General features: G+C 34.0%; 1 protein-coding gene across 7 annotated transcripts in view; it reads right to left on the bottom strand.

Moving 5' to 3' along the window:
• The window catches only part of LOC148166914 (agrin-like), a 122,342-nt gene extending 106,777 nt beyond the window's left edge, over positions 1–15,565 (bottom strand). For 4 of the 7 annotated variants that reach the window (XM_088048331.1, XM_088048328.1, XM_088048329.1 and 1 more), the window contains exon 1: positions 14,415–15,565. In XM_088048331.1, coding sequence (XP_087904457.1) covers positions 14,415–14,901 — 487 coding nt within the window. In that variant the 5' untranslated portion in view covers positions 14,902–15,565. The remainder of the gene's footprint in view (positions 1–14,414) is intronic. The other 3 variants (XM_088048335.1, XM_088048334.1, XM_088048336.1) reach the window with 2 other exon arrangements.
• Positions 15,566–27,312: the final 11,747 nt, after the last annotated feature.

Raw genomic sequence — 27,312 nt, forward strand, 5'->3', positions numbered from 1 at the left:
CTTTGGACACGCAGGGGTTTAAACCTACAGAATACTTGTCAGCAATGCATTGATGTCAACCGCACCTGCTGTCTAGGAGATAGTTGTCAATTATAAAAAGATCAATATCAAGCCCATACTGTGCTAAATTATAAAACGTAGGGTAGGAAATTCAACCGGCATTGTTGTTTAATGAACGACATTTAATAAATGCGGGAGATAATGACATTAAAAATTTTGATCTAAGTATGCTCATGTGGAGCAGAAAATTACTAAGAGCTCAAGACAATTTTTGACCCATGCCATTAATCATTGATATCTTCCGTAATTTATCATTTTTGAACGATTTTAATGTAACTAGAGCTTCGGGCAGACACTGCGCTCATTCAGCATTTCACACGATCGATTATACACATTACAATTGATTAATAATATACATGCAACGTGTAATGAGAAAAAAATTATCTGACCAGTAGCACAGGTTTTCGATGAAAAAAGCTGTCGCTGCGAACTCCCACGGAGAAATCACAAAAAACAACTATTTCTACGCCAATAAACTAATTTGACATCTTATTTTATGCTTTGTGACGTATGCAACTAAGAACGCGTTTTTAGATTAGCGTTTTATCGTCTATTTGATTCCTTGAGACACTTTAGCCACTCATCAACCAGTTTTCAACTTCTACATTCTCAGTTTGTTACACAGTTACACGCATTTCATTAAACTTTTTTTTTCATTTTCTAATTCTCTACCCTTTAAATACTCGAAAATGGAAATTGGAAATCTAACATTTACAGAATTGGGATTTGAAATTAATTAAATTCAAAATACAGGGTGTAACAGAAATAATTAAATTAAACTGGTGGTAGATCTTGGAAAACACTTGATAATTTTAAAAAAACGAAGAAGAAAAAGTTGTTTGTTTATCGATATCTACCATTAAAATATGGAAAAACCCCAAAATGTTTAAATTTAAGATTGGCAACCTAGAAGTCTGAGGACTTGGAGAGTTGTTCAAAGACTTTGGAACACCGCTCACTCTGTATATGTGAAAATAGCTGTAAATCGGCCATCGCCTATATTTACCACTAAAATACCTGCAAAATTGATTTTGTAAAATTTTCAATAATTTAGATGTCCTCGGACCCAAAATACCAAAGCGCAGGACACCAAAAAACAAGACATCAAGCAAAAATTAATTCTTGCAGTATTTATATGGATAAATTCGCAAAACGATTTATGAAGCAAAAACTATAAAATCCGCAGTTTAAAGAGAAACAACAATTATGAAAAATTTACGCGTTTCATTAGTTATTGGAATCTTATTTACTACGTGGTCTTCTCCTTTAAAGTGTAACCACAAATCAGTGAGACATAGCATGAAAAATAAATAATTAAATTCTTGAATTACCGGTGAATTTATGCTGTTTCATATTAAAAGCACGTTACTGTCTGTGCGCTTTTGGATTTATAGACCAACGTAGGATAGTCTCCCAGCATTGTTTTCCATAATCTGCACCTTAAAAAGCTTGTCCTATGTCTATGATTTCAGACACACTCAAACTGATTTATATGTTAGTTTCTACAGAAAGTTTTAATCGTATTTCCAAAAACGACGAATTTAGGTCACATATAAATGTCGTCGTTTTTGGAAATACGATTAAAACTTTCTGTAGAAACTAACATATAAATCAGTTTGAGTGTGTCTGAAATCATAGACATAGGACAAGCTTTTATGATCAATTAATACCCTGTTTATCGCAAACCACGCAACACCCACAGCTTTATTGAATAATTGGTCACATTTTACATGGAAACGCCACAACTGAATATTCGAATACAAATAATGACGAAACAAATTTTAAAAGCTCACCTTTGACTGTGAACTGTGGGTAGTAAAATTATGATCATCGACGTTTTCAGACAGTTCATTAATTACTGTGTATCATAAAAATCTTTACAGGGTAATTTCCATTTACGTTGGCGCACGAAGAATAGCCAGTTGATTATTTTATGATCTATTTCTCTTGCTTTGTGCAGTTACGCAAAGTGTAAATCGCGGGTTCTCAAGAGATGGCAACCCTTTCAGTGTTTCAAACTTGGGGTTAAATAATTTATGATAGAGTTAACTTTATTTAAAATATGCTTATTGGAAGCTTGATTTTTTGCAGCTTTTGACGAGCTTTCAGCGCCGAGCCGACAATCAACGATCCATAAAGTATGCAATTAAGTTGTTACACTTAAATACATATTGGCTATGTCTCAATTTACAACGTCTGTGGGACTGTGGGAGTTTCCATTTGTTGTGTTATTATTGAACGAGATTCCACTGTCTATGCGACTTTTTTACCCGCAGGTAACCAAAACGACGCGACGTGGACAAATTTACATCTCATGTAATTATCGGGGTGGTTTATTACCTGTTTAGATTCTTACGGATTTAAACCCTCGTCTTCTTATAATAGGTTTGATTTGGGACAAAATGATACCAGATACTTTAATAATCGGATTTTATAGTGACACACGTCAAAGGTGATTACCGCCCGCTGTCCTTTTCGTATCGCCACCATTGCGTTACTTTATTATAGGCATAATCTGTTATCAACGAGATAATTGCTCAAAGAAACTTAATATTATATTAACCACAAAACTGTATGGTAAATAGGAATACAGTCATTAAATTCCAATATTTATAGCGGCTGTAATAATAACCGTGTAATTATAATATCATTTCACGTTTTATGAAACGAAATTGTTTGTTTTATTTTAGACAATAAATAATGAATAATGACGGGGAATGTGGATCAGTTTCTGTTTTTATTTTCCCTCTAATCATGCTTAATAATAATAAACGTTAACATGCTAACAGTTTCTCAACACATTGTAAATATGCTGGAGCGGTATGATTACAGAAGTTGCTTTTGACTCTATTATCATAATATCTCGTGTTGAACTTAGTTTGTTTAAATAAAAAGAAAACTTGCTACATTAGTTGAGTTGCCCTAATTACACCACATTTCCAATCAATAGAACTTGTGGGGAATTGTTATCATCCGAAGCATTTTATAACTCAGCAGTTGTAATAATTTCCCGATTGCACTGCAGTTATTGCGCCTTTCTGAAAACGTAAGGGGACAAAATTTATTGTAATCCTGGCTTTCACTTCATTTATTTATATGCATAGTAAACCCACGCCGATTTTACGGCACGATAAAAATTCGTATCGTTACGTACCCGTTACCTGTACATTGTGTAGCATGCATTCATTACAAATTTGTCTCAATAATTTAAATATAGAATTTAAAAAATTCCAAACACCGGATAAAAGCAATAAATAATACATCGATAAAATCAGTCGTAATTGGTTTTTTTAAGCACGTTATTGTATAGGTTGAGAACATCTGAGACTCAAACCACCCAAAGTCAAATATGTTAAGTGGCATGTGGGCAGCACAGGTGCTATGAAAGGGTCTGAACAGGGTTTATGATAATTAAACAAAGGCTGCGTTCAAGTAATTGCGGTAATTATTTATTTCTCATTAATTAGTTGCATATTTTATTCGATACTTTTCTCCGAGATGAAACTCATCTGGTCTATAATTAAAAATAAAAATTAATTCTTGCAAAAGGGGTAATTTACATAAATATACTTTCGTTGATTTATTGAACGAAATTGTCGCTGCGAGCGTTGATCTCAACTTTTTCTGCAATAACATTGTTCCAATAACAATTTAATACGCCACTGGACGCGGCACGTTTAAGATGGAAGATAGACAGTTATTAACATATGTTTACAACGGAGATAAAAATATTCTTTTAAACACTAAACAGATTATTTTACAGTTTCCAATCGTGTTTATCAGCATGTTTTCTATAACTCATTTTTACCGAGCTTTGCCAAATTAAGATCTCATCGACAATCTAACCAGAATCTTCAACATATAAACTTTAATTAGTACGAATTAATACGTTAAATTAATTAATTTTGTACCTAACGTAATTAAACACAACACAAACTCAAATTAAATAAATCAATCTGAGAAACGCAAGCATAAAATTATACTTTAGTGATAATTACCGTAAATTACATCACGTATTAATATAAGTAGCAGTGTAGTGAGATTCCGTAATTTAAATGATTTAAGCTCTAACATTCGCAACATGAAATGTGAAAGATGTATTTTGATAATAAGCCACTGTATACACCACAACTATCAATTAACTCCTTTTCCGCTGTCTTTAACTTCTTCAAATAACTAAAGTTTTATGATTACGCGACTTGCAAAGACGGGAGTTTCATTTTGATGACCGAATTAAAAATCGTGACGCTTGCTAATTCCCAAGGGACTCATATTTACATGAAGGCAATCCCTTGCAAATATTGGAACCCTTCATTAAATTCAGTCGTTTCCAATTATTTTCATGAACATGTCATTAAACATCAGGATAATTTACATCCCAATGTCGGACAAATACGTGAAAATACAGTACTTATTGTACAGTCGCCACAAAACTCGAAACCTGCGGTCGTTATTCTGGAAAATATCACTGGAGGACGCAGATTTTTACCACAGAATATCACAATTGCACTCATTTTTACTAGAAATTCCGGAATATAATAGCTTTTCGTGGTCAGTTTTTCCTGCGAGGAAAAGTACTGAAATAAAATACAGCATACACCAAAAGTTGTAAATATTTCATCACAATTTTCTAATATTTTTCAGATTCAGATTTTGAGATGTTTTTAATTAGAACCACCTTCTTTAAGTTCCTCTTCGATGCTCTAGCCATGTCTATTTTAGCTTTTCTAATTAATCGAAAGCTACAAATTTTATCGTTACTGAGGCATTCATTCTTTTAAATTTGGATCAAAAAGCCAGAAAAATTCCGCGCAATTCCAAACTACAGCGTTTTATTTTTGTTTGAAAAGCTCTAGTTTTTTAGATTACGTAATTTGAAAATCCAGCGGTTGGTTTAAACATCGTACTGTGTTGGTCTAAAGTTCGTGCGCAATTATTTGCAGAGTTAGTCAATATTGAGCGATTAATTAGCATCCATAAGGTGGTTGTCAGGTTGGAAAATAGCCGTTAGATTTCTCTTTTCAGATCTGAGCTCGCTTTAAATCGAGAGCTTTACTGTTTTTTAAGATAAAAAACGGTTCGTTTGCAACGGTTTGATAGGGTAAAGATAGTTGTAAAATGTGGTAGATAAGTCAACAGCACAGACATTGCGTCCAAGTACCTGAGGGCCATGACTCAAGTGCAAAATTATGCCCGGTTATGCTTTGCTGTCTTTATCAAGGTAAAATGCGATTATAAACTCCACTGATGACCTTGTCTCTATATTACGACTCTACCAACGACCGTTCCTATATTCAGACACCTGAGAGGAACGCATTTAAACAACACTCTGATCGCGCTGAACAAATAATCACCTTTTTTCATAAGCCGATTAGATTTATGCAAAATGTGAATGTCTGGGATGTTGGAAAAAATTGGATAGCACTGTCTGGAGCTTTCCCGAAGGTAGGGGAAGGATTAATTAGGAGATTTTGATAAAAATAGAATTGTAACGGATCAAGACAAGTTGCCGTTGTAAATGGGAGAATAAAAGACGCAATAAAACGTGACAATAAATAAACATCTAAATGGGAGAGTTCAGCACTACTGTTCTGAGTGGAGTAATTGGAGTTAAATATGGGGAATATCACAGTCTTATCAATGGAAGAATCTTGGAAATAATTGTTCAAGGAAGCCCCCGCTGCACCCGATCGAAATGGTATAAATTTTAGCACAGCTCGCACTGTTTCACTAAAACAACTTAAGAAAATAAAGATAAGAGAGAATGATTATTGATGAAATCAACATGAAATTGAAATGAACGTCTGACAGTGAGCGGTCGGGCGGTTCGACTACATCCCACACAGAACCAGAGTGTAGGCTGATTAGTCTTACATGCTACAATCCACTACATCCATTCTACTCGTCTCTAATAAAATTTGAAAACACTACTCAGCCATCAGATACATTACACTGTGCACACGACATAAATAACATATAGCGTTCTTATTTGGGAAATATGTAATGTGGATTAGCCAACGCCATCCATCTTCCTAAAACAAAACTCTCCACGACAACTTTTCCACAAATGACAAAATTCCAGCTTATTGTTCTTTTAAGCTGCGCGTACACTGTCATGACCTCAATCTAAAAGACAACACTACTTGCTCCCGTTGGCAAACACTCCCAAGTGTCACAATTTAATTGAACTGCAAACATTGCCCAAACTTATATTCTTCCAGAAGAATTTCATATCACTTCACATCAAAAACTGAATCTCAAAAAGCGTCGTCCTAACTCACTCGTTTTATTACCGGGACAAAGTGTCCGCTCTTTGGGTCTTGACGTTATTTTAACTTATTTATCTAGCATTGTTTTGCTTTTTGATTTTAACCTGAGCCAGTGAAACCGGTTGTGCATAAACAAATAATTTTTTCTTCGCATATTTAATGATATAATTTATCTGATTTTTTAAATTACAGACATCGGTAATTTTAGGCTATAACGGCTGCTATGTAAATTCGGAATCAATTTTGGAGTCATTTAAGAGCGATTTCGATTAACCCACATGATGACAGCTGGACAATACGAAAATCATTTCTGAAGTAGAATTTTGCTCCATCAGGTCAGGATTCAGAGATATTTGTAAAATAAGCTTTTTTTTCGCCGACTTCAAAAGCTAGGTAATTAAATCCTTTTCTCGTTCTGTTAATTATAAATTTGATTGTCGCTAAATTATCCGAGTCGAATTTTGTTGATTCACTTTAATAACGTCGTGTTTAAACAATACAAAAAAGGCAAACAGCACGAAACGAGTTAGTTCCTTGCAAACTGAAATACCTACAGGAAGATGAGTCGAAATGTTTTGAGTGTGTTAATCTTCGGATTGGCAAGTTTTAAAATGAAGGGATTTGTGTGCAATCATATTTGAGTGGTGGAACCAAATGGTTGATATTTGCATCTCCTGACAAGGTTGTCACGAGGCCAAAACTTGGTTCTCCGCCTACTTGTCTTGAGCGTGTTTCAGGTATAAGCAGTTAATTAATTAAAGCGTCTGGTAAACTTGCGATTTGTCCCGTTTGAGTCAAAAATGATGAATTTTCGTCCCGTAACCTGTTGGTGAGCTTAATTTGAGAGGTTGAGAAGGGTCTAAAAAAGTGAACAGATGGGAGACAAAGGGTGATTTTTAACGCAGCTCCCTGACAAATGGTTCTACAATTTTCGTTTAAATGTAAGCTATTTCTAAACCTAATGTAGTTTAGGTAAAACAAGCTATTCGTTTACTACTTGACACCGCCTTAACCCGTGGCTAACTAAAATATATTATGTAATAAAACCACTGAAGTCTAACATGAGAACTTTTAATCTTCCAATTAATTATTACAAGTTTTTCTTAGTTAAGTATCGATACTTTTTAAACTGGCGCGAACGAACTGATGTAAATAAACATGTCAGTGACGCCATTTTCAGCTTTGATATCGTATACCGCCGCCTTTCCCCAACCATAATTGAGGTACTCCACAAACTATTAAAATAAGTGGCACTTGTGATTAAATTCTCAAGAGCCGATGAAAAAAACCGCTCAATTTGGGGGTTTACAGGTTTTCTATTGACTTTGTGTGTACATTGTTAGATTTATCGTTAATTTACGCAAATGTTGATTGCGCAATTGCCGGACAGGGGCAAAATTTCAAGTAGTAAATTACGTTTTAATTACAACCTGACAAATTACAGCAAGCTGTTTACATTATTTACTCTACCAAATTCAGGCCAGCAACCCTCGAATGGCTTCGATTATTTCTTCGGAAAAAACTTTCACATATCGCCGCAATATTGTCCACTTCAGACTTTCTAAAATAGTTAATATTGTGGGCGGAATCGATATATAAGACATACATTGAAATTTTCTGAGGACAACTAAATGTCTGTTTAAACAAAAAAGGAGTCAGAAGGTTAAAATACGCAAACAAAAAACTAAGCTGAGATCATTTTCATTTGATTATAGAAACGGTCAAACCTGAATAGTTCGTGTTACTCAGCAATTAATAGTGTAATATATCCAGGAAATTCCACTGTATGTCTTAAAAGCTCTAATTTGCCTCTGCAACTACTGCCAAGAAACGTAATAAAGTAATTTGAAAGCGAGTTAGACAAATGACGCTGAACTGGATTGTGAAGAAAATTTAAAAACTTAATAAAGAATGTCATAACCGTTGTCTAAACGAAATTTGTGCTCATCTGCGTTATGTAGAGCAGCCAGAGAATGACGGACTGTAGGTGTAACAGGTAAGTCATGTTCAGGATCTTAATGTGAAACCGTCACGCCTATAGTTTCGAATGAAGAAGTCGAGCTTTAAACATTGCTTAATAATCTCGTAACAGCAGTTTCGCTGGTGGAACAACGTTTTAATCGAAAAAAATCTTTCAAACTACCACACTTAGAATCCCACACCAAACTATAAAGACAATCGAATAACACTCTCGCCCCATTTACACGGCGGATATCAGGATTATTAGCCAATTTTAGTCATATAAACAAGATTTAAAGTGTGGTACTAAGTTTGAATTTTTTCTTAGTAATTACGAGTTGTTTATTTGTGTGAAGTGCCGAGAAATCCTACAGAGTGTGAATAAAGTTTCGGCTGCGGCCAAGAATGCAACGGCTGCACCAGTTTATTAATAATTAATTATGATCATGTGGGATTCTCTTGTTGTAGAAAACCGTAAGCTTGAACTTTCTTATGCTACAAGACTTATAAATTATTCCCGGCTAGCATGAATATTACAATAGCGCCCACCTTACTATGCATCAACACAACATTTTCACCAACCACACCATAATACCATCATAATAAACAAAAAAACCATACAAATGCGAAACGTGCTCTAATTTTAAAGTAAACATTTATGTTGAGTTAATGTTCCACCTAGATAATGAAACAAACCAACTGCTGGATTAAATAAATAGAAACATGCATTGGATTTGAATAATTCGACTGCATTCGAATAAAGTTAATCATTTTTTTGAATTAATTCAAATTAGCTGCTTGTAACTCGCTGATTTGTAGATCTTGTACAGGAAATGGTTCTACTTTACACTTCTGATGATAGGATACAATGCGGAGAAACCATAATATATAATTCCTAATTCTCAGGTGCAAATTGACATATATTGCATTTTATAAGGTAGCACTGTAATTATTTTTGTGAGCCTTTCACGTTGTAAATAAAACACTTTACGATTATGTGCCAGATAGCAAAATGCACTAGTTATAATCTCGCTGCCTGTAATTATTACTATTGTTAACAAATTTCAATTCGACCACAAACTAACTCGATTATCTAACCGTTTTATATTAAAATTTATAGTTCATGTTCAAGCGTGATACGATTTCATTTCCACCAAAAACGTACAGTTTGGTAAAAATGAACTACTTTTAATATAAACCTACGACAACATACAATTGTTTGCCGCCAGAGGTAATTCAATTATGTGATGGACAGTGTTTATTACTGGTCGATGAACGGAAAATTTATAAATACTCTGAATATAAGAATTAGGATTTTTGTAATCAAAAATATTAAATGAAAAAATTTTCCGGCCATGATTTTTTTAATACAATTTGTAATTCTGGTAGTTCTTTTATAACAGCATAAAATTTGGGGATATTACTCCTTTGGACTTACTTATTAACTGTACCAAATGACAAATTGATAGCGCAAACGAGAAAATTGTAAGAAATTTTTATTTTAGAACGTACCATAATTCTATATTTTTTCCAATAAAATTATTAATTCTGGTAGTTTTATTGTTACTGCACTAAAATTTGGGGAGGTTACTTTTAGACTTACTTATTAACTGTACGCAATGGCAATATTATAGAACAAACGAGAAATATTTTAGAACGAATCAAAATTTTACATTTTTTCTTCCAATAAATTTTGTAATTCTGGTAGCTCTTTTATAACGACATTAAAATTTGAAAACGTTACTACTTTGGACTTACTTATTAACTGTACATACCAAATGACAATATTATAGAGCAAACGAGAAATTTTTTAGAAGTTTGTATTTTTTAAAAAATTGTATTAAATGGGTGCGAATTTTTCGATAATCCTAATGGGGCCGGTTTTAACTAATTCGGATTAGCGAGAAATTATTCTATTTTAAATGAAGTCTAGAAAAACCGAGGCGTAGCCGAGGTTTGCAACTTTTTTCAACATTTTCCAAAACTTTAGTCATGATTGTGAATAAAATAGTTTACAAACCGAGGCGTAGCCGAGGTTTGCATTTTAATTTTTTCAAAGACTAGAAAATTGAGTGATATAGACGTTATTTCCTATTTTCGAAGAATGACGGTACTAGAAACAGCCCGTTTCTGCTGGTAGTGGGAATCAATTATAATCTGTCGAAATGAAATCCTGATTTAATCTCGTGTTGATTTTTGTAGCCTGTTTGATCGACCACAAATATAACTTTAATATAAATCTTCCAGTTTATGTGCGCCCCACGAATCATCCCTGACAAATGAAAATGTCGAACCGTCTTCAACAATATGTTCGAAATAAATTTATTTAGGTACAACTGGCTCGATAGCTAAATTATAACCCAATATAAAGATCTGACACAATTTAAGTGTCCATTTTATATTTTGTTTAAGTCAGTATATCAAAGTGGCAGCGCTGTAAATTCTCTTTCTCCAACTACATAAAAAGAAACCACAAAATCTTGTAATTACACATTAAAAAAAAGTGTTTAGTACCAATAAATAAAAGGAAGATTGTTCAACAAATAAAGGGAAAAACGTGTCAATATTTAATTTGTTTATAGAAATTTGTTAGCCGAAGATACTTGTGTATACAAATTGCTACATAACTATAACGCCGAAAGGGCTTGTTATTGTAAGAGGGGTAATAAAACAGGAGTTTTATCGTGATTGTTTACTAAAATCCAGTTTTGTTGTGATAATATTTTTGCCGTGCGTTTCCGAATAAACTGTGCCGTTAACTTTTTATGATTAAACATGGCTACAAATTAGACATAGGCCACGCACAAATTGGATCGAAACTATTTATAGTAATATCTAATTTAACCGAAAAACGATCGTAAATGTCTACGGACCCTTAAAACAAGCGACATATTTATGTTCGTTCGAATAAAACGAATATTCAGTGTGTTCCATCTTTTCAACTATACGTGTAGCTTCAACAACACATTTTAATTAGGAAATCGATAATTATGTCTCAATTCATTTTGCTCGTACTAAAAGACTAACGAAATAAAGTAAAGCAGCGTTTCAAAAGATTTAAAAAGTATGTCCATTAGTAATAAAAGTTCGTCAACTTACTTCAAATTCGAAATTTAGGGTAAGAGGTTTACTAACAGATTACTGGGCTTCGACGTTCTGCAGGAATTTCAACGCTGAAAGCTCTGAGTAGCGATTAATGATAAAAACTATTATCGGAAGGAGATAAAACCACAAATAAATGCTTTTCAAAGATTCTATATATACCTTCAGAGAGTGACATTTATGGGCCGATTATTATGACGAATGAAATTTAGTGAAACTGTTTGCAGTAAATCGGTTCTCGAGCGGTCATGCCTAAAGGATAACGAATGCTATAATGAAAAAGCTGAGTAATTAATTGTTTCGGCAATAACAAATAAAACTTTTAGCAAAAAGGTTATATATTATTTTGGGTGTAGTCCAACCATACGGGCTTCAATATAAATATCAGTATAGCAGACTACTTTATAAAGATACCTGGAGCGAAGCAAAAACTACAATATTTTTTGAGAGTGATCGTTATTTTTTTGTATTATTTATAGCAGTAGGTGAAATAAAGTTTTCATTGTAATTTTTGGTTAATATTTTATAGGTTATTAATTTTTTGTCCGGCCATCCTGAAGGTAAAGGTAAATAAAGCTTGTAATTACCGACAAACGATTAATTATCAATTAAACGATGGCAATAAATAAAGCCCTACATACCTGTTTTAGATGGCGCCACATGTTTTACATATCAAGGTAACTTTATACACGCCGTATTACCCGAATACACCGATAATGCTAAATTAAATCACTCAATTAATATTTAAATAACCGCATTACACCTGCTGCATTTGTTAACAACTTGATGTGCTAAAACTTCAAATCGCCGTCGTAAAAATTCTACTCTCATGATCTCGACAACTTTGAGAAATTGTAATTATCGCGCTTCAAGGATGCAATAAAATACTTTAAATTTTGCATAAAATAATTACGGTCGTCTACAAATAACCACGAGGGTACAATTGACAGAATGATTGTCATTACCTAATTTATGTTTACTCGGTGCGTGGTGGTAAAAATGCGTGGCTACTGGATTATCACATGAAATTCGGAAAATTTCTATAATCACAGCGGGGTTAAATTTATAGCGATATTCTAATACTCCCTAGCGCGATAATATGCTTGTCACATAAATGTAAGATAGTGAATTGAGCCAGGAGCCGATCACGTTACACACTTGGATTTCGTACAAAGCTTTTTCTTTATTATAAGTTCCCACACAAAACTCCCAACTTTCTATAATAAAATAAGTAAAAATTACACTCTACACTACCCATAATGTGTTATTACTCTGGCAGTAACTGTATTCTACTTCTGGGGTATGAACGACATTGCCGTTAGACATAAAATAATAACTAAGCAATTACCTCCAAACAGACACAGCAGACGCTTAAAAAGTCCATAACAAAAACAATAATCACAAATAGTTCCAGACGCCTTCAAGTTGCACCGTAAAATAGTCTTAGCTAATATTGTGAATTGATTTAGGTGTTTTCACCTGGTCGACGCCACTGGATTCTGTAAGTGCAATCAATATATTGACAGCATGCTTCCGGCTCTTTTTAAACTTGCAAAATTGGAATAAATAATGCAAGCATAAATTCAAAGTTTAATGAGTGAACTTGGTCGCTTTCCCTGCATTCAAAGCTTTCAATAATGAATCATTTTATTTTAGAAAACAACTTTATTAGCGTTGTTGCTGCGGTTAGATTTGTTGTTAGAAGGTGACATTAAAAGTTGTAATTAAAAATCACCTAACGAGCAACCTACGCAGTGATTTGAATAAAGTTTTGGCGAAGTGATGCAAGTGTTTATTTATATGAAAACAGTGGCGCCTGAATTTTTGGTGGTCTCTCATCGGTGTAATTTATTAGGTGTTGCATTAAAAATGCATATCACAAGTAAATTGGAGTGTCACAAAATGTGTAAAACAACATTTTTGTCTTCTGGCGATATGAAAGGTCAGAGACTGGCTGCAACATCGGTGCCGCCAAAGTTGAGCCTTGGGATGTAAAAATGCAAATTTTACAACTGCATGTGAGGAGTAATTTTATTATTTTTCCTGTAATTACTCGAACGAAAAACACGATGTAAGTAGTTCCAACGCCTACAAAAAATTCCGTAAAATAAAGTGTCGCAGACACGATAAACTTCCACCAAAACAGATTAAATAAAGTAGACAAGAATTAATTACATCTCGTGATGGATTGACTTTAAGCTCGATAATTATATTTCACAAGCACTTACAGTGACTGGTAATTTCATTAAGTCGTACAAAACACATGTCAATTACGCATTGCGTAGAACGGCAGTGCATTTCTCAAAAAAATTGATTAAGTGAAAAAATGCCACATCTGTACTGTCACTGTGAAAAATTTCCAGATAATATGAGAATGATGAAATCAATTTAATCCATTTTGACGGCGACTCATCAGGAGGGCGAGTGTCGGCGTTATTTATTGCTAAAATCTGTCGAGAATTTATATTTTTCGTAATAATTGCCATAAATCCTCTTGTACACGTAGCGTGCGATCGAATAAAAAACGAATCTGACTAACCTAGGTACGACTTAATATACGTCTGTTCTTGCTTCGCCTGACAAGCAATTCAACAGCTTAGCAGCAAGCTTGAATCAAGAAACAATAATTGTCGGCGTTAAGCGTAATAATCCGCAATATCTTTCACATAAATCTCAACTCACTTAACTCTAGAATAAATGACGGCTAGATTCAAAAATATAATTATATCTTAGACAGAGCTTTCACATTATAGATAACGGCTCTGCTGAACACACACTTTTTTGCGATGTAAAAAAAATATCAGCTCTAAGCGATAAACCAATTTTATTGACAATTTGTTGTGGCGGTGATATTTATTTGAAATTGTGAAAAACTGTTTTAGTCGTTTTGGACCAAATTAATGCAAGTGCAGAAAAAAACGATGTAGAGCAGTAGCATGAGAAACTTTTGTTGAAAATACGTGGGTTGCAATATTTTAATGCAATTTTATGCAAAGCGGTTTAAAAGTCAGTGGCGTCACTTACCTTTAGTGGCGGCGCTAACCCTGTCAAGATTAGTTAGCGTAACTGGAACGGGGCTAATACTGAGTTGAACATCCGCTTCCTGAAGCTTTTGAGGTTTTCGACCTATAAAGATCGCCATGTATCTATACCGCAAAACTTGCCGACACTTAACTCCTTCGCCATCGTATAAAGTTTTGAGCACTCTCACTTCCTGATTGTCCTTTAATCCTGCGTTATTCTTGAAATAACGTTTCACATAAACAGTGAAGCTAATCGTATTGTTATTGTAGAAGCTGATGTCGCTCGTCACCTTCCCGGTGAAGACAAAATTGGCGAGATCGATTTGCTTTTGCAATTTATCCTCGTTCTTAATTATATGCTCGTCGTATTTGCACCGTGGTAAGAAAACGGGGTACGCGGAAATTTGGCGTCGTGCCAAGAAGCCGTGACGATTGTTAGCATAGATGTGTAGCCAAAGGGTTGAAAGCAGCAAATATATTCGGAGCATGCTGAAGTGGCACGTGGCCTGCACCCTTTTTGTTGACGATGTTATGAAGGCAAGAAACACGCACGACTAAAGACGCGGCATGACTGGCTCGGCACTCACCACGCACGGTACCGCTCCTTCCTTCAGCTAGCTTAGCACTAACTTCTCAAGAGATTTTCTATCATAGCTGTACCCCATTGGTCATCCGGACCACAACCCACTCATTCAAATTAGAGTTTAATTAACCGGTTAATGTTTACACGATCTTTACTTGAATAACAATCTAACAGACGGACAACCCAACACCAACTTTTACCTCATTCCTCAACTTTGCTCAAACAACTAATCACTCCATAATTACTCCATTTAGACCCTCAACCGCTTACTGGTGTCTCTCATCCGTTCCAAATATACACTTATTATTACAAGTTTTACGCAACATATGTTTTATCAAACTCACACATTTTCCTACAACATCAATTAATAATTACAAAACTGTTCTAATACTACCAATACAGAGGGAAAGGAGTCGTGTCATATATTTTTTATTTTGTGGAGGCACAGGACGAATTTATCTCTTCCCCTTTGGTGTTTTTAAACGTGAAATATTCCCATTTTTCGTGCAATTTTCATTTAATTTTCTTTCGCCACAAAGCAGCTCGACTTTACGCCCTACACTCGTTTAATGTTTATTTATAAACTCATTTAGCTCGCAATTTAGTATGTGTCTTCTACATATACAACTTGTGCATTTTACAGTTGAATAGCGCATTTCCAACCAACGCTCCTGAATATCTTCTTCAGCTTGTAACATGTTCATAGTCAGAAAATTAAACAGTATAATATCTTCTTCTGGAAGCCCTCGTTACGTTGACTATTGAATGTTATAATTAATAACAATAAATAAAGCCTGATCCTGTGTGGTTTTTACGTTAATTAAAAGCGATTTATTTTCACGCACATGCAGTGGTGTTAATGTGTTGATGACGGCGGAGTTGAGAGTCCTTAAGAATGAAAAAGAAGAAAGCCTCATTAAGAATTGCGCCACATCGCCGTAAATATAATTTAACACTGCAAACACCCACCAGTAAACAAACATTGCTTTAGATTCAGTTGATTGGATTAATTTAAGTGTGTAATATAAATTTGTTGTTATCGATATAATCAATCATGTTGCGTGTTATTAGAACTTTCGTTAATAACACGGTTTGAAGATGTATAATTTGAAATTTGTCGCTGTTTTTAAAGTCGTTTTCGGCATATATGGAACTAAATTACAAAGGCGCTCACGAATTCAACTAAGCAAGCAGAATCAACACTGCCGTAAATTATAGTTATAATATAATAGCTTAATAAAAGCGTAAAAGTAACATGTCTGAAGTAGAGACCTGTAATTTAAATGTTGAACCTCCAATTACTTTGGTGATTATTAAGGAAAAGTCAACACAGTCAGGTAGATCAAAAATGGGGAATATTTCACAAATCTGCTGCGGTAGGCACTGCAGTATTATACACCGAAGAATAAGCATTAGTTTATTGACAGGTTGTTACAAATTGTACGTTACCGTGTTTGACATGCTATTTATCTGCTTACATGCAGGACCATATGTAGCAAGTTGCGCTACCGGGGCGCAGAGTTCAGAGTTCATGTATATTTACATAATACCCATAATTCATCTATTATTTTATATAATACGATATACAACATGATTAATGTCATTACATTGCACCAGTCGAGACATACGCGTTTTATACTCGACCCATCTCTATCATCAGATCCTATGAAATCGATTATTAATAATAAATTTCAACAGCTTCTCGCTTCGGATTAAGTATTACACAAGAACACGTTGGGGGACCCATTTTATTTATTACAAATTAAAAATATTTATGTGCAAACATTTACTTGATTAAATAAGCCACTCAATCAAATATAATGGAAGTTAATTCCGCCGATTTCACTGGAATGTCATTGCCGATACTTCACTTTGATTAACCAACTAATTTCGGAACAAATATGGCTCATTTTGACCCACACACATCGGTTCTGTGTAATCAGTGACCGACCAGAAAATTTAAATTATTGGTTCTCATTTGAATAGTTCGCATACTTTAGACGCTTTTTCGTAATAACAAAATGAAGATTAGCTCTTCTATTGTCTACAACAATTTAATTAAATGTTGTTTTAAGTAGGAAGTCATTTTTTCTTGCATTGTTTTGACTTTCCTTTCAACGACGACAAGAAAATCCCGAAAATTTGTAGAGACAAAATTAAACGAAGGATCTAGACAGAAACTAGTAGTGTTGTTTGGTACTTTTGTCCCCTTGAAAGTTCGTAAAAAAATTGATTTCGACATTTTGTCGCCAGTTTCTGCCACCAATTGAAAAAAAAGCGACAACACAGATTTAATTAATTAAACATTGACGCAGTTTAACCAGTTCTAAAATCTCATTCTGCAATGATTAAATATAAATCGATCTAAAAATTTAACTGCACGTCATAAACGAAACCAAAAGCTTAAATTTCGGTGTTCTTTGTAACGAAATGTCTCATAAATAACCTTAGCTTATTGCATTTCCGACAATCTCCCTATTTTCTGTGCTATCTTTTTCATTTTATATTACCATGCAATTGCCGAATAATGAAAGGTTATCCAGTTATGAGAGACCGGGTGTTAAGATTTAAAATCTTTACAACCAATATTCCTGTTAAATAAATTACGAACGAAACGACTCGGTTCGAGTGAAACTAAATCCTGCTTTTCGTGTTTGCCAAATAATATAACAATGTGATTAAATGAACTGTGGGTTTAATGCGACCGAATGGAGTAAGTACGTGTTACACATTAAATTAATAGATGTTAACAAGCGTTTTATAGTTTAATAATTCAGCGGAAATAGCAGCAGTAAATATTTCCAGGGACCTAAGCAGGTATATCATTGTCAACTATTGTATGATGTAATTTTATGTAATTTAGTAAATTATGTACAATTACGTAACCTCAACATAGTATATCTGTAATTACCTTTAAAACGTTAACGCTGAATTAACGAGGACCGCTGTAAATGTTTTCAGGACCGGAATGTTCACATCATTTTTACTCATATCTAGGATTCAAAAACTAACAAAAAGTCAATAAACCACCTCAAAGTTCTAAATAAATTCGTAATTTTGTTAATGTTAGAGCAACAGCTATGAAATTTGGGAAAATAACTAACTTTTAATCGCCAAAATTGTAGATCGAAAGCCCCAAATGATTCACTAAAATTGATAACTCTGGTAATTTTAGTGAAATTTGAAGAAGTTATTACTTTTCGTCTACAAAGACACTCGAGGGTATTTGAATTTATTTTAGAACTCGACCTTCTGAAAAGTCGTTGTCATTCATTACCCTCGGTTATGGCAATAGGTTTATCTGATTATTTTTTGTTCGCTCAAAAAAAAGGTAGTTTTAAGCAATTAGGAAATTACGTATTAATCTTTATATTGGAATCAGTTGTGTTTCGGTTTTTGGAGAAGGAAGTTGTTTAAGGCGTGTGTGCAGTTCTGAGAAACATTTTTGAAAGGTAGGTGGAACCTACTATACACTATTTTCTATTCAAAGAAACGTTTGACGTGTTTAATTGTTAAATTCGTAATTTTGGTAATTTTAGTGCAACAGCTATAAAATGTCAGGAAATTACTAGTTTTTAATCATATATTAACTCTGCCAAATTGCAAAATCGTAGGTCAAAAGACGTAAATTTTAGAATTTTTTATTTTCAAGGCGGAACAGAAATATGAGAAATCTTCCCTAAAATTCGTAACTTTGGTAATTTTAGTGCAATCGGTATGAAATTTCAGGAAATTACTAGTTTCTGATCATATATTAAATCTGCCAAATTGCAAAACTTTAGATCAAAGGACACAAATTTTAGAAATTTTTATTTTTAAGGCCAAGCACAAATTGAGAAATACTTCCCTAAAATTCGTAACTTTGGTAATTTTAGTGCAAACGCTACGAAATTTCAGCAAATTACTAGTTTTTAATTGAATATTAACCCTGCCACATTGCAAAATTGTAGATTGAAAGACACAAATTTTAGAAATTTTTATTTTCAATGCCAAGCAAAAATTGTCATATGTTTCACTAAAATTGATTAAAACTCTAGTAATTGTAGTGAAATTTGAGGAAGTTACTATTTTTCAGTCGTTTATTAACTCAATTGTTTAAATTATAGTGTAAATCTATTTTGATGGATAATTATTCCGGAATTTTCAGTACTCCATATCTCCGAAGCTATCTTATCAGATTGGAAATTTTCAAACTGTGTACTTTTTATGGTCACAACCGCATTTGTGCAAATAATTTTAAATTATTGAATGTGACCGCTTGAAATGTTGCAAAATCAGTTTTGTCTACAAATCGACACTCTGGATATTTGGATTTATTTTGGTACTCGACATTCCGTAAAATCGTTGTCATTCATTCATTACTCTTGATGATAGCAATAGCGCCACCTGATTATTTTTAGTTCGCTCAAGAAAAAAGTAGTTATGTTATAAAGCCACTGTTCGAGAGTTCAATTCGTCGTGTTGTTATTCACGATGGTTACAAAGCTTGTTTTACAAGATTCCGAACGTCTAGTAAATTATTTTTTTAACTTCTACATACAACATATAACAATGAATTTGTTCCACATTTTACTTGCCTCGTATAATATTAAAAGCATTGAAATTTTATTTATAAATCTCAGGAGTCTTGCTCATAAAACAAAATAGAACAAAGAGAACTTCATAAATAATTTCGTTTAACATTTGTTTTCCAGAAGAATAACAACCACTACTTGACCATAAATAATACGTGAGATTGTTCGTTAAAGGTTTTTACTGCTTGAGTCAACAGCACTGTGTCACTTTCCTAATAGAAATTGCGTTTAGGTGTAAAGAGGCAATACAATTCTATTACAACAGTTTCACTAAAGATACAAATTGCAACAGTGAATAAACAAAGTAGCAACCAACAAAAAAAATAAACAAACAAGTCTTCTGTGTTATTATTATTACTAACTCCCACTATTCATTTTTGACTGATAACGTGCCCTTCTGTTCTTCAGGACTTTATAAAAATAGGCGTGGTGAGTAAATAACGTTTCACCCTTTTGTAAACTCATCGAGCACCTGACAAGTCATGGCGTGGTAAAAATGTTTACTTTTGAACTTAGACCATGACTTGGAATATGTTTTTTTGAAGAATTATCAAAATGACTACGTGAGCTCATGACTTTGAAACGTTGCAAATTTCGTAGTCATATATTTTATGCTAGATTTTAAAACATTTCACTGTCTTTCTGTTGGCATCGTGTGCGAGTCTCGTCTAGAAAATTAATTGCTAACATGAACGCGCTGTTGTTAAAATTTATCGTCGAAATTATTTACCCCTTTATTTTTATTATTCTAATAAAACCAATTTTGTGTCGAATAAAAATAGAATTAGTGGTGATGGTATAACGGAGTAATAAATTTGTCCCTGTAATGAGCGTGATCACACCATTTTAAGCAGTAATGTTAATAGGTATTGAATTAAGGAGTTTCTGACTAATTTAGAAGCAATAAACTATAGCTTTTAGAGCTTCAGTATTATTAGCTCTAGCTTTTAATTAATCGATTATAATTATACGGTTCAAGTGATAATTCGGTTTCATTACGAAGTGTGTATTGATTTTGTTGTAATTAACATAACATGTTTGCAATATCGGAAAGAAGAAATTCGTTACGGAAGTTGAATAAAAAACAAAACACCCAAGAATTGCTATAATCGAGGTCAGGACGTATTACTTCTCTGCTCCTGCGTCCTGTCTAATCAAGTATTGGAAGTGAAGTTTTACTGTTCTATTAGCATTTATCGATTAGTCACGCTTGATTTAGACTCCAAGTTAACTGATTTCATTTGACCATTGAAACCGAGATCTGACTCGGAATCCTTTTTGCCTCGATTGAAATCGAAACTGGCATAAAATTCTTTCCGCGGCATTAATTGCGTCATCAAACGAAAAAGGATAACAATCAAATCGAAGATATTTCAATTTAGTTTAATTCAGTACTACTTAGGCAACTGGGATTTGCATGTGTAGAGCTTTTGTACGAGATGGCATTCTTGTCTCAACTTTCTATTATGTTATACAAGTTTAAAGCCTAGATTTAACTCTATTTGCTGGCGCTTTTAGAGAATAAGTTCAAAGGGAAATAGAAAAAAGATCCACCACTGGTAAATATATGTAGAAACTAAGCTTCACTTTTATAAAGCTTTTGGTGGCAATAAACATATCTAGTTAAAGTTAGATTTTCAGCTGACTAAATAAATAAACTTTTGTTGGAAGCTTTGTACTCTAGTTCTGATTTACTTGTTTATGTATGTTTATATTTTATTAAAACGCTTCTCCGAGGTTGCCTAAAGACAAATCGATATGGAATATTATATGTTCGACCAAATTCCTCGCTCGCTAAAATAAAATCGCTTTTAGCTTGACTGCTGAAGCCGGTCTGTAATTTCAAACATCTACTTTACTACCTTAAATTTGTCACAAGGCGTGTGACACTTAATCGAAGTGTCTAGAAATTATTTTTCTTAAGATGAATAATGAGGATCGGATGGAACAAGTCGTATTCCACTCATTACCCCGTCCAAGTTTTTTCATTATGGGTAAGCAACCACTATTAATCATGCTCAATTAGTATTAATCAATAAAAAAAGTAATGATACGTCTCCAGTTCACTTTTGTGTGGCATCACAACTCAAAACCTGTAACTGATTGAAACATTCAATTCGATCGAAGAAACTGTTAAGTTTCAGTGCGCCTGTTGATACCTTGACAAAATCATTCATAATAGTAGGAAAATAAAATACAAGAAAAATTGAACAGCTCATCCTCAGTACGTGTGACAAGAACCTGGTGGTGATCCTATTTGTCAGTGTTGACTTGTGTGGGCATTATAGTACGTGTTTACAAAGCCCTGTTCATGAATATCGAATGTTAAGGTGTGATCTTTTAAACTACTAACTTCCCCATATATGGGACTAACCCAAGTACCTTGTCCAATACACTTAATTGATTGTCATATGAATTCCAAAAATTTCACACTGAACGTCTCTATCAAAAAAAAAGTGACACTTGAGAAAATGCGGCTGTTTTCTAATTGCTATTCCCTCAACATCTCCATTATTTATTATTATGATTACAAACCATTAACGGCACATTAACATATAATAAAATAACATTTTCAAGCAAGACGTTCCGGACGACGTAATTATACATTTTCTTTATTTATAACTACACAGGTATTGATTAATTGATAAGAATCACTGTGCATCTAACTTCGGTACACAGAACACGGAACTGAATTTATTACGCGATTCCTGCTAAAAACACCTTCGCCTTTTAACGTAATGTACGAACGTGGCAATAAAAGTAAAATTTTTAACATCTACCGTTGTTTTCTCATTTTAATAGAAGCATCCAATATTTTTTATTTTAAAACGTCAAATTTAACGCCAAACCACTTGAGATGTGTTGGTTAAATATTGTATGAAAAATCCGCGATACTAAACATTACCGTTATAAATATTAATGAGACAACACAACGAATGTCAATTATCGAATTGAATTTTAATACATTCAATCAATTTGGTCAATTTATATGTTTAATTTCAACAGTCTACTCATTTTGGAAATGTGAACAGGGAAAGTCTAAAGGTGAATAATTGCCTTCTAATTCTAATTTTGCAGTTCGTTTTGCTCCATTAACTCAGATATTTCTAAAAAAAATTAGTCCAGTGATTTGGCCACCCCTTCAAAACAGCGATATTGATATTGTGGTTAAAATCTTGGCACTTCATTCGGATTCACCTGTAGAAATGACTTCACTTCTCGAGTACAAAACGTGTACTTTATTTTATTGTATGGATAAGTGAAAATATCTTCTTTAGTTGCGTTTATGACAATGTCAATATATAAAACTTTCATGTCTTTACAAACTCGATTTATGGTCGGTTTTATATATTTGCTCGTTTTAATGTTAGATTTGTGAATCTGCAAACCGAACTTCCTCTTTATCGAGAATAGAAACAGATTGTAAATACATCCACCTATATTTGTTCTATCTATAAAGTGAGACTCGTGGGAATTCAGCATGTAAACCTCGATATATAATGTAAATTAAACTGATGTATATGGTATTCTAACTAGCTTCTGTTTGAAAAGCTTTATTTACACTTGAAGAGACATGTTATTTTAGTTATTACTCAACGCAATTAAGAAAATTACTGTCGCTACTGAGTTTTCTGTAAAAATTTATTGAAGAGTGTATTCAAGTTTTCTCCTTTTGTTCTTATGTCCATTCTGCGCATAGTTTACCGCAAGAAATCAATTTAATTGTGCAAGTAATATTTATGGAACAAGTCTTCGGACCTAACGTGCATTGTAAATGATGATTATGACGACATTTATGAGTTATTTAGCTCACCAATTACATATTAACGCCAGTCTTCTGCATAATGCAGACTTCAAAAATTACTCATTCCTTTTTGGCTGAAACAAAACCGGATTTAAGAGAGTGATTTATCAAAAAGATCGTGCACTTTTCATTGGTCTAATTTCTCCGAACAAGCTCATCTATCTGTTGCCGGTGTCTTTGGTGTCAATTTTTCTAAATTTTGGCGTGTGGGTTATAATTGGAGTCGTGGTTTACGCAACGAAGAGTTAATGAAGTTGTTGAAAATATTAATGAAAGTGGAGGCTACTGTTAAGGCCCCTCCCTCTCAAGCCGATCGTTAAGTTAAATGCCTATAAACATTAGTCGCCGGCAATATATTCGTAGTACATGAATAATGTTAACATGAAGTGATGTCACAAGAATAATAGTGATTGGTTATTGTAAAAAAACACGAGAATACAGCGACGGTGGTTGGGCGTGTCACTGTCCAGTTCAGTTTTGTGTTGATTATGACAATAGGATGGGTGCAAACGGTGGTTATTTATTTGGTTTATAGAATGAATTGCGGAGGCACCATTAGATTCATGAACTTGATTCATAAATTATATTGGAACTTTACAAATGTGCGATGTCACACAATCATAAATTTAAGCTTTGTAATCGTCAGGTCTCGTTAGATACAATATTGAACGGTGTATGTCTTGATGAAAGAGTGCCAGTGGGTGCACGAAATCAGTGGTCTTCCAAACCACTCCTGCAATTAATTACAGTAGACAGCTTCAAGAATGGCAACGAGAAACGTCTTAAATATTGGAACGAGTGGGATTTCTTTGTGTTGAATCAATCATCGGTTTAGAGGCAATGTGTGCAACCTGTTATTATGTCCTCACAAGCCGTAAACGAACAATGTAATTGACAGCAAAAACGCTGCTATTACTCTCTATTCAAGAAGTATCATCACTAACCAGTCGTATCAATTCTACTCAAAGCATCAGCACAAAGACTAAATTAGTGTCGCTACCGATGCACAAACTGTTAGTTCTCACAGTCTTAAAACTGAACGATTACGAAATTGGACTTCTCCAGCTGTGATTCTAATTCCCTCCGCCAAACCACTTAAACTTTTTCAATTTTTAAGACCGCATTTCACCCCAATTATTTTAATGCGACACATTCAGACGTTCGATTGGAAACTGCGACACATAACTACCACTCTAATCTGTAAAATATTACTTTCTACACAACCTACACAACAAATCATCAAGAGAAGCCGTGTCGGCGTCGGCGGTGTCAGGATCGGCTTCAAATCACAAAGAATCGTAAAATATATAGGGTGTTCAAAAGGAAAGCGAGGCCGCACAAGTCTGTACTTGTTTTAGTGGAGACGAATCACCACCATTGGCAGTCATTTAGAGTCAATAAAAAACAGTTAATTTATTAGTTTGATATTTAAAAAATTATGTCCGTTGCAGCTCCGTCCGCATAGATTTAGATCGAATATAAAAACTCTGATTAAAATGGAATGCAGTTCTGTAAAAAAATTATAACCCGTTAGTAAAATCCATTTATCATGTGTCACAGATTTATCAGCTTCAAAAACACATTGAAAAATAAAATTTATATATTTGCATTATCAAAACTAAAACAGCAATGGTAAATGAGTTATTTAGAAATACATAAATAACATTTACAAAATTGGTTTGCCCTGTCAGTTTTAGATAACGATTGTTATTTTCTCTCGGCTTTTCTAACAATCACCGATTACATAATCCAAAGCATCACCTCCCAAGAATTCTGCTTCATTTAACATGATAAACATTCCCCTAAATTTCGCAGTGTAAACCCTGCGTAATTTACATACTGGTATCAATTTATTTAAACTGCTAAATATTAAAAGCAACGTATTTAAACCTCGACGAGAAGTGAGCCATAAAAATACGACACCACTAATCGAATTCTTTTGGAAATAATGTCTATTTAAATTTAACAACTTTCGCGATAAGAAAACATAAAACGTACCACTCCGAAGTGACCCTCTCACTCAAGTCCCAATTATCTGGGCGAGGATCTGAACCAAGACAACGATCAGATCGTGTGTGGGCAAAATATCTATGAACTTATCGGTTTTAAATATCAGACACAAATTTGTTATTGGAATGAGACATTTCCGGAAAAGCAATACGATTTGTTTAAATTCGACATTAAATACGTTTTATATTTGATCGTCGATGTACAAATTAGTGACTGTTGCATTAAAGGGACGTGTGAATTTTGGCGGTGCATCTCGAAAAATGTGGTTCGGTCGTTCCGTTGAAGCCGTCCCTGAGTACGACGTGTGTAGTCGAGCGTTTCCCCTGTCGTCTCTGTTGTAGTAAAGCCTTAGGTTAAGCAATCATTTTCGAATCGAACTAGTTGTGCGATCGAAATTATAGCTAAATTGATTGGTCATATCGTTTATTTACAATGTGAACTACCCTCTTACCAACACGTGATAAAATCGGTACCGTGAAAGTCTCGATACGAAACCAACAAATCACATGTGGACTTCACCGGGCGCCATGACAAAGAACTTCTAAACAAAGACAGGAACACGTAGGAGTCAGAAGTGCATATTTTATTACTTATTGGCAGGATAGTGGAGTGCGGCGAAAACTAAGGCCATGTTGACACGTGATCACTGCGCCACAAACAAATACCGTTTTAATTCTCTTCTATTTATTCGTATACTTGAATTATCCTAAACAAACAGATCTTATGCTTCAGACCGCGTCTTACCGGATTCAGTTACCCCAAAGGATGTATTATTGATCACGTATCAATTTCGTACTGTACACACATTATATTATATTGGGTGTGTATACAACCAGGAACTACTCAAACATGCTACTACAACGATCAACAAAAATCGAAGAGATAACACGAAAAAGCATCAGACATAAACCCCAAGTACCCAAAAAACAAAATAACCCACCTATCAAACTGACACACTATTATTCGAGCTTTTAGCTCGTTTTCATTTCTCTAGAGCTTTCATTAAGATCGCGACGTCTTAAAAGCGGACGAAGAATGGATCCATAGATATTAACGATTCCAATAAAAAATCCTAGTTTCTACGTTATACCAAAAATTCGTTGGAATATTTATGTGTTGTGGAGAAAAACTCGCCCATGAATACTGAATTTTGCTACAAATACACACAACGAGCGTGAAAACATAAAAATATGTCTTCAAAAAATGACTACTCCTAATACTTTCTCAATTATTCATCATTGTTTCTCGCCGCAGACATCGGAAACGAGCTTTCTTCGACCGCCGAAAACATATTTCTTGAAGAGGGATTTTCGATAAAAATACAATAATTTCATCCTAAGTGTCACGTTCATTTTGTATGCTGCACCTACGTCAATTCTTGGGGTCGATAGTCTGTTATTTAGATTACCATCACAACAAATCAACACATAGTAATTAATCACGAGAATTGAATGAAAAACCGATCGACCTCTTTCTTTGATTTTCTTTGACCAATTTATTTAAATTCGCGCAAACACTGAGTAGTCAATTTTCCCGAGCTTGAAAAGTATTCAGGATTTCTTTTAAAACCGATGGGCTGATTTAAACGCAACTCGGAAAATATAATCAAAAGAGTGTTTTCGGTCTATCAAAGAATGAATTTAAAACGGTCCCAGTTAAAAACTCGTTGTTTGATGAATATTTGATTATAGCTCTTTCACAGTTTTTTGTCGGAAGCTCTGCGAAATTGAAAGTTCTCAACAGATCTATAATTAAATTAGACGCGGTTTGGTGACATAACTACAAAGCCTGAACTGAAATAAGACTCATTATTTGCAATGAATTTTCTTAGTGACAATTCTCGGGGGAAAATGTTTCAAAAAAAACAGATAAATGTTTTAGTCGTTTTAATAGCACCCTGTACAAGCAAATCCGGTCCTGGTTCATT

This window comes from Gnatocerus cornutus, chromosome 10 (genome assembly GCF_029298725.1).
Source record: "Gnatocerus cornutus isolate USDA-ARS CGAHR chromosome 10, icGnaCorn1.1, whole genome shotgun sequence".
Taxonomy (NCBI): domain Eukaryota; kingdom Metazoa; phylum Arthropoda; class Insecta; order Coleoptera; family Tenebrionidae; genus Gnatocerus; species Gnatocerus cornutus.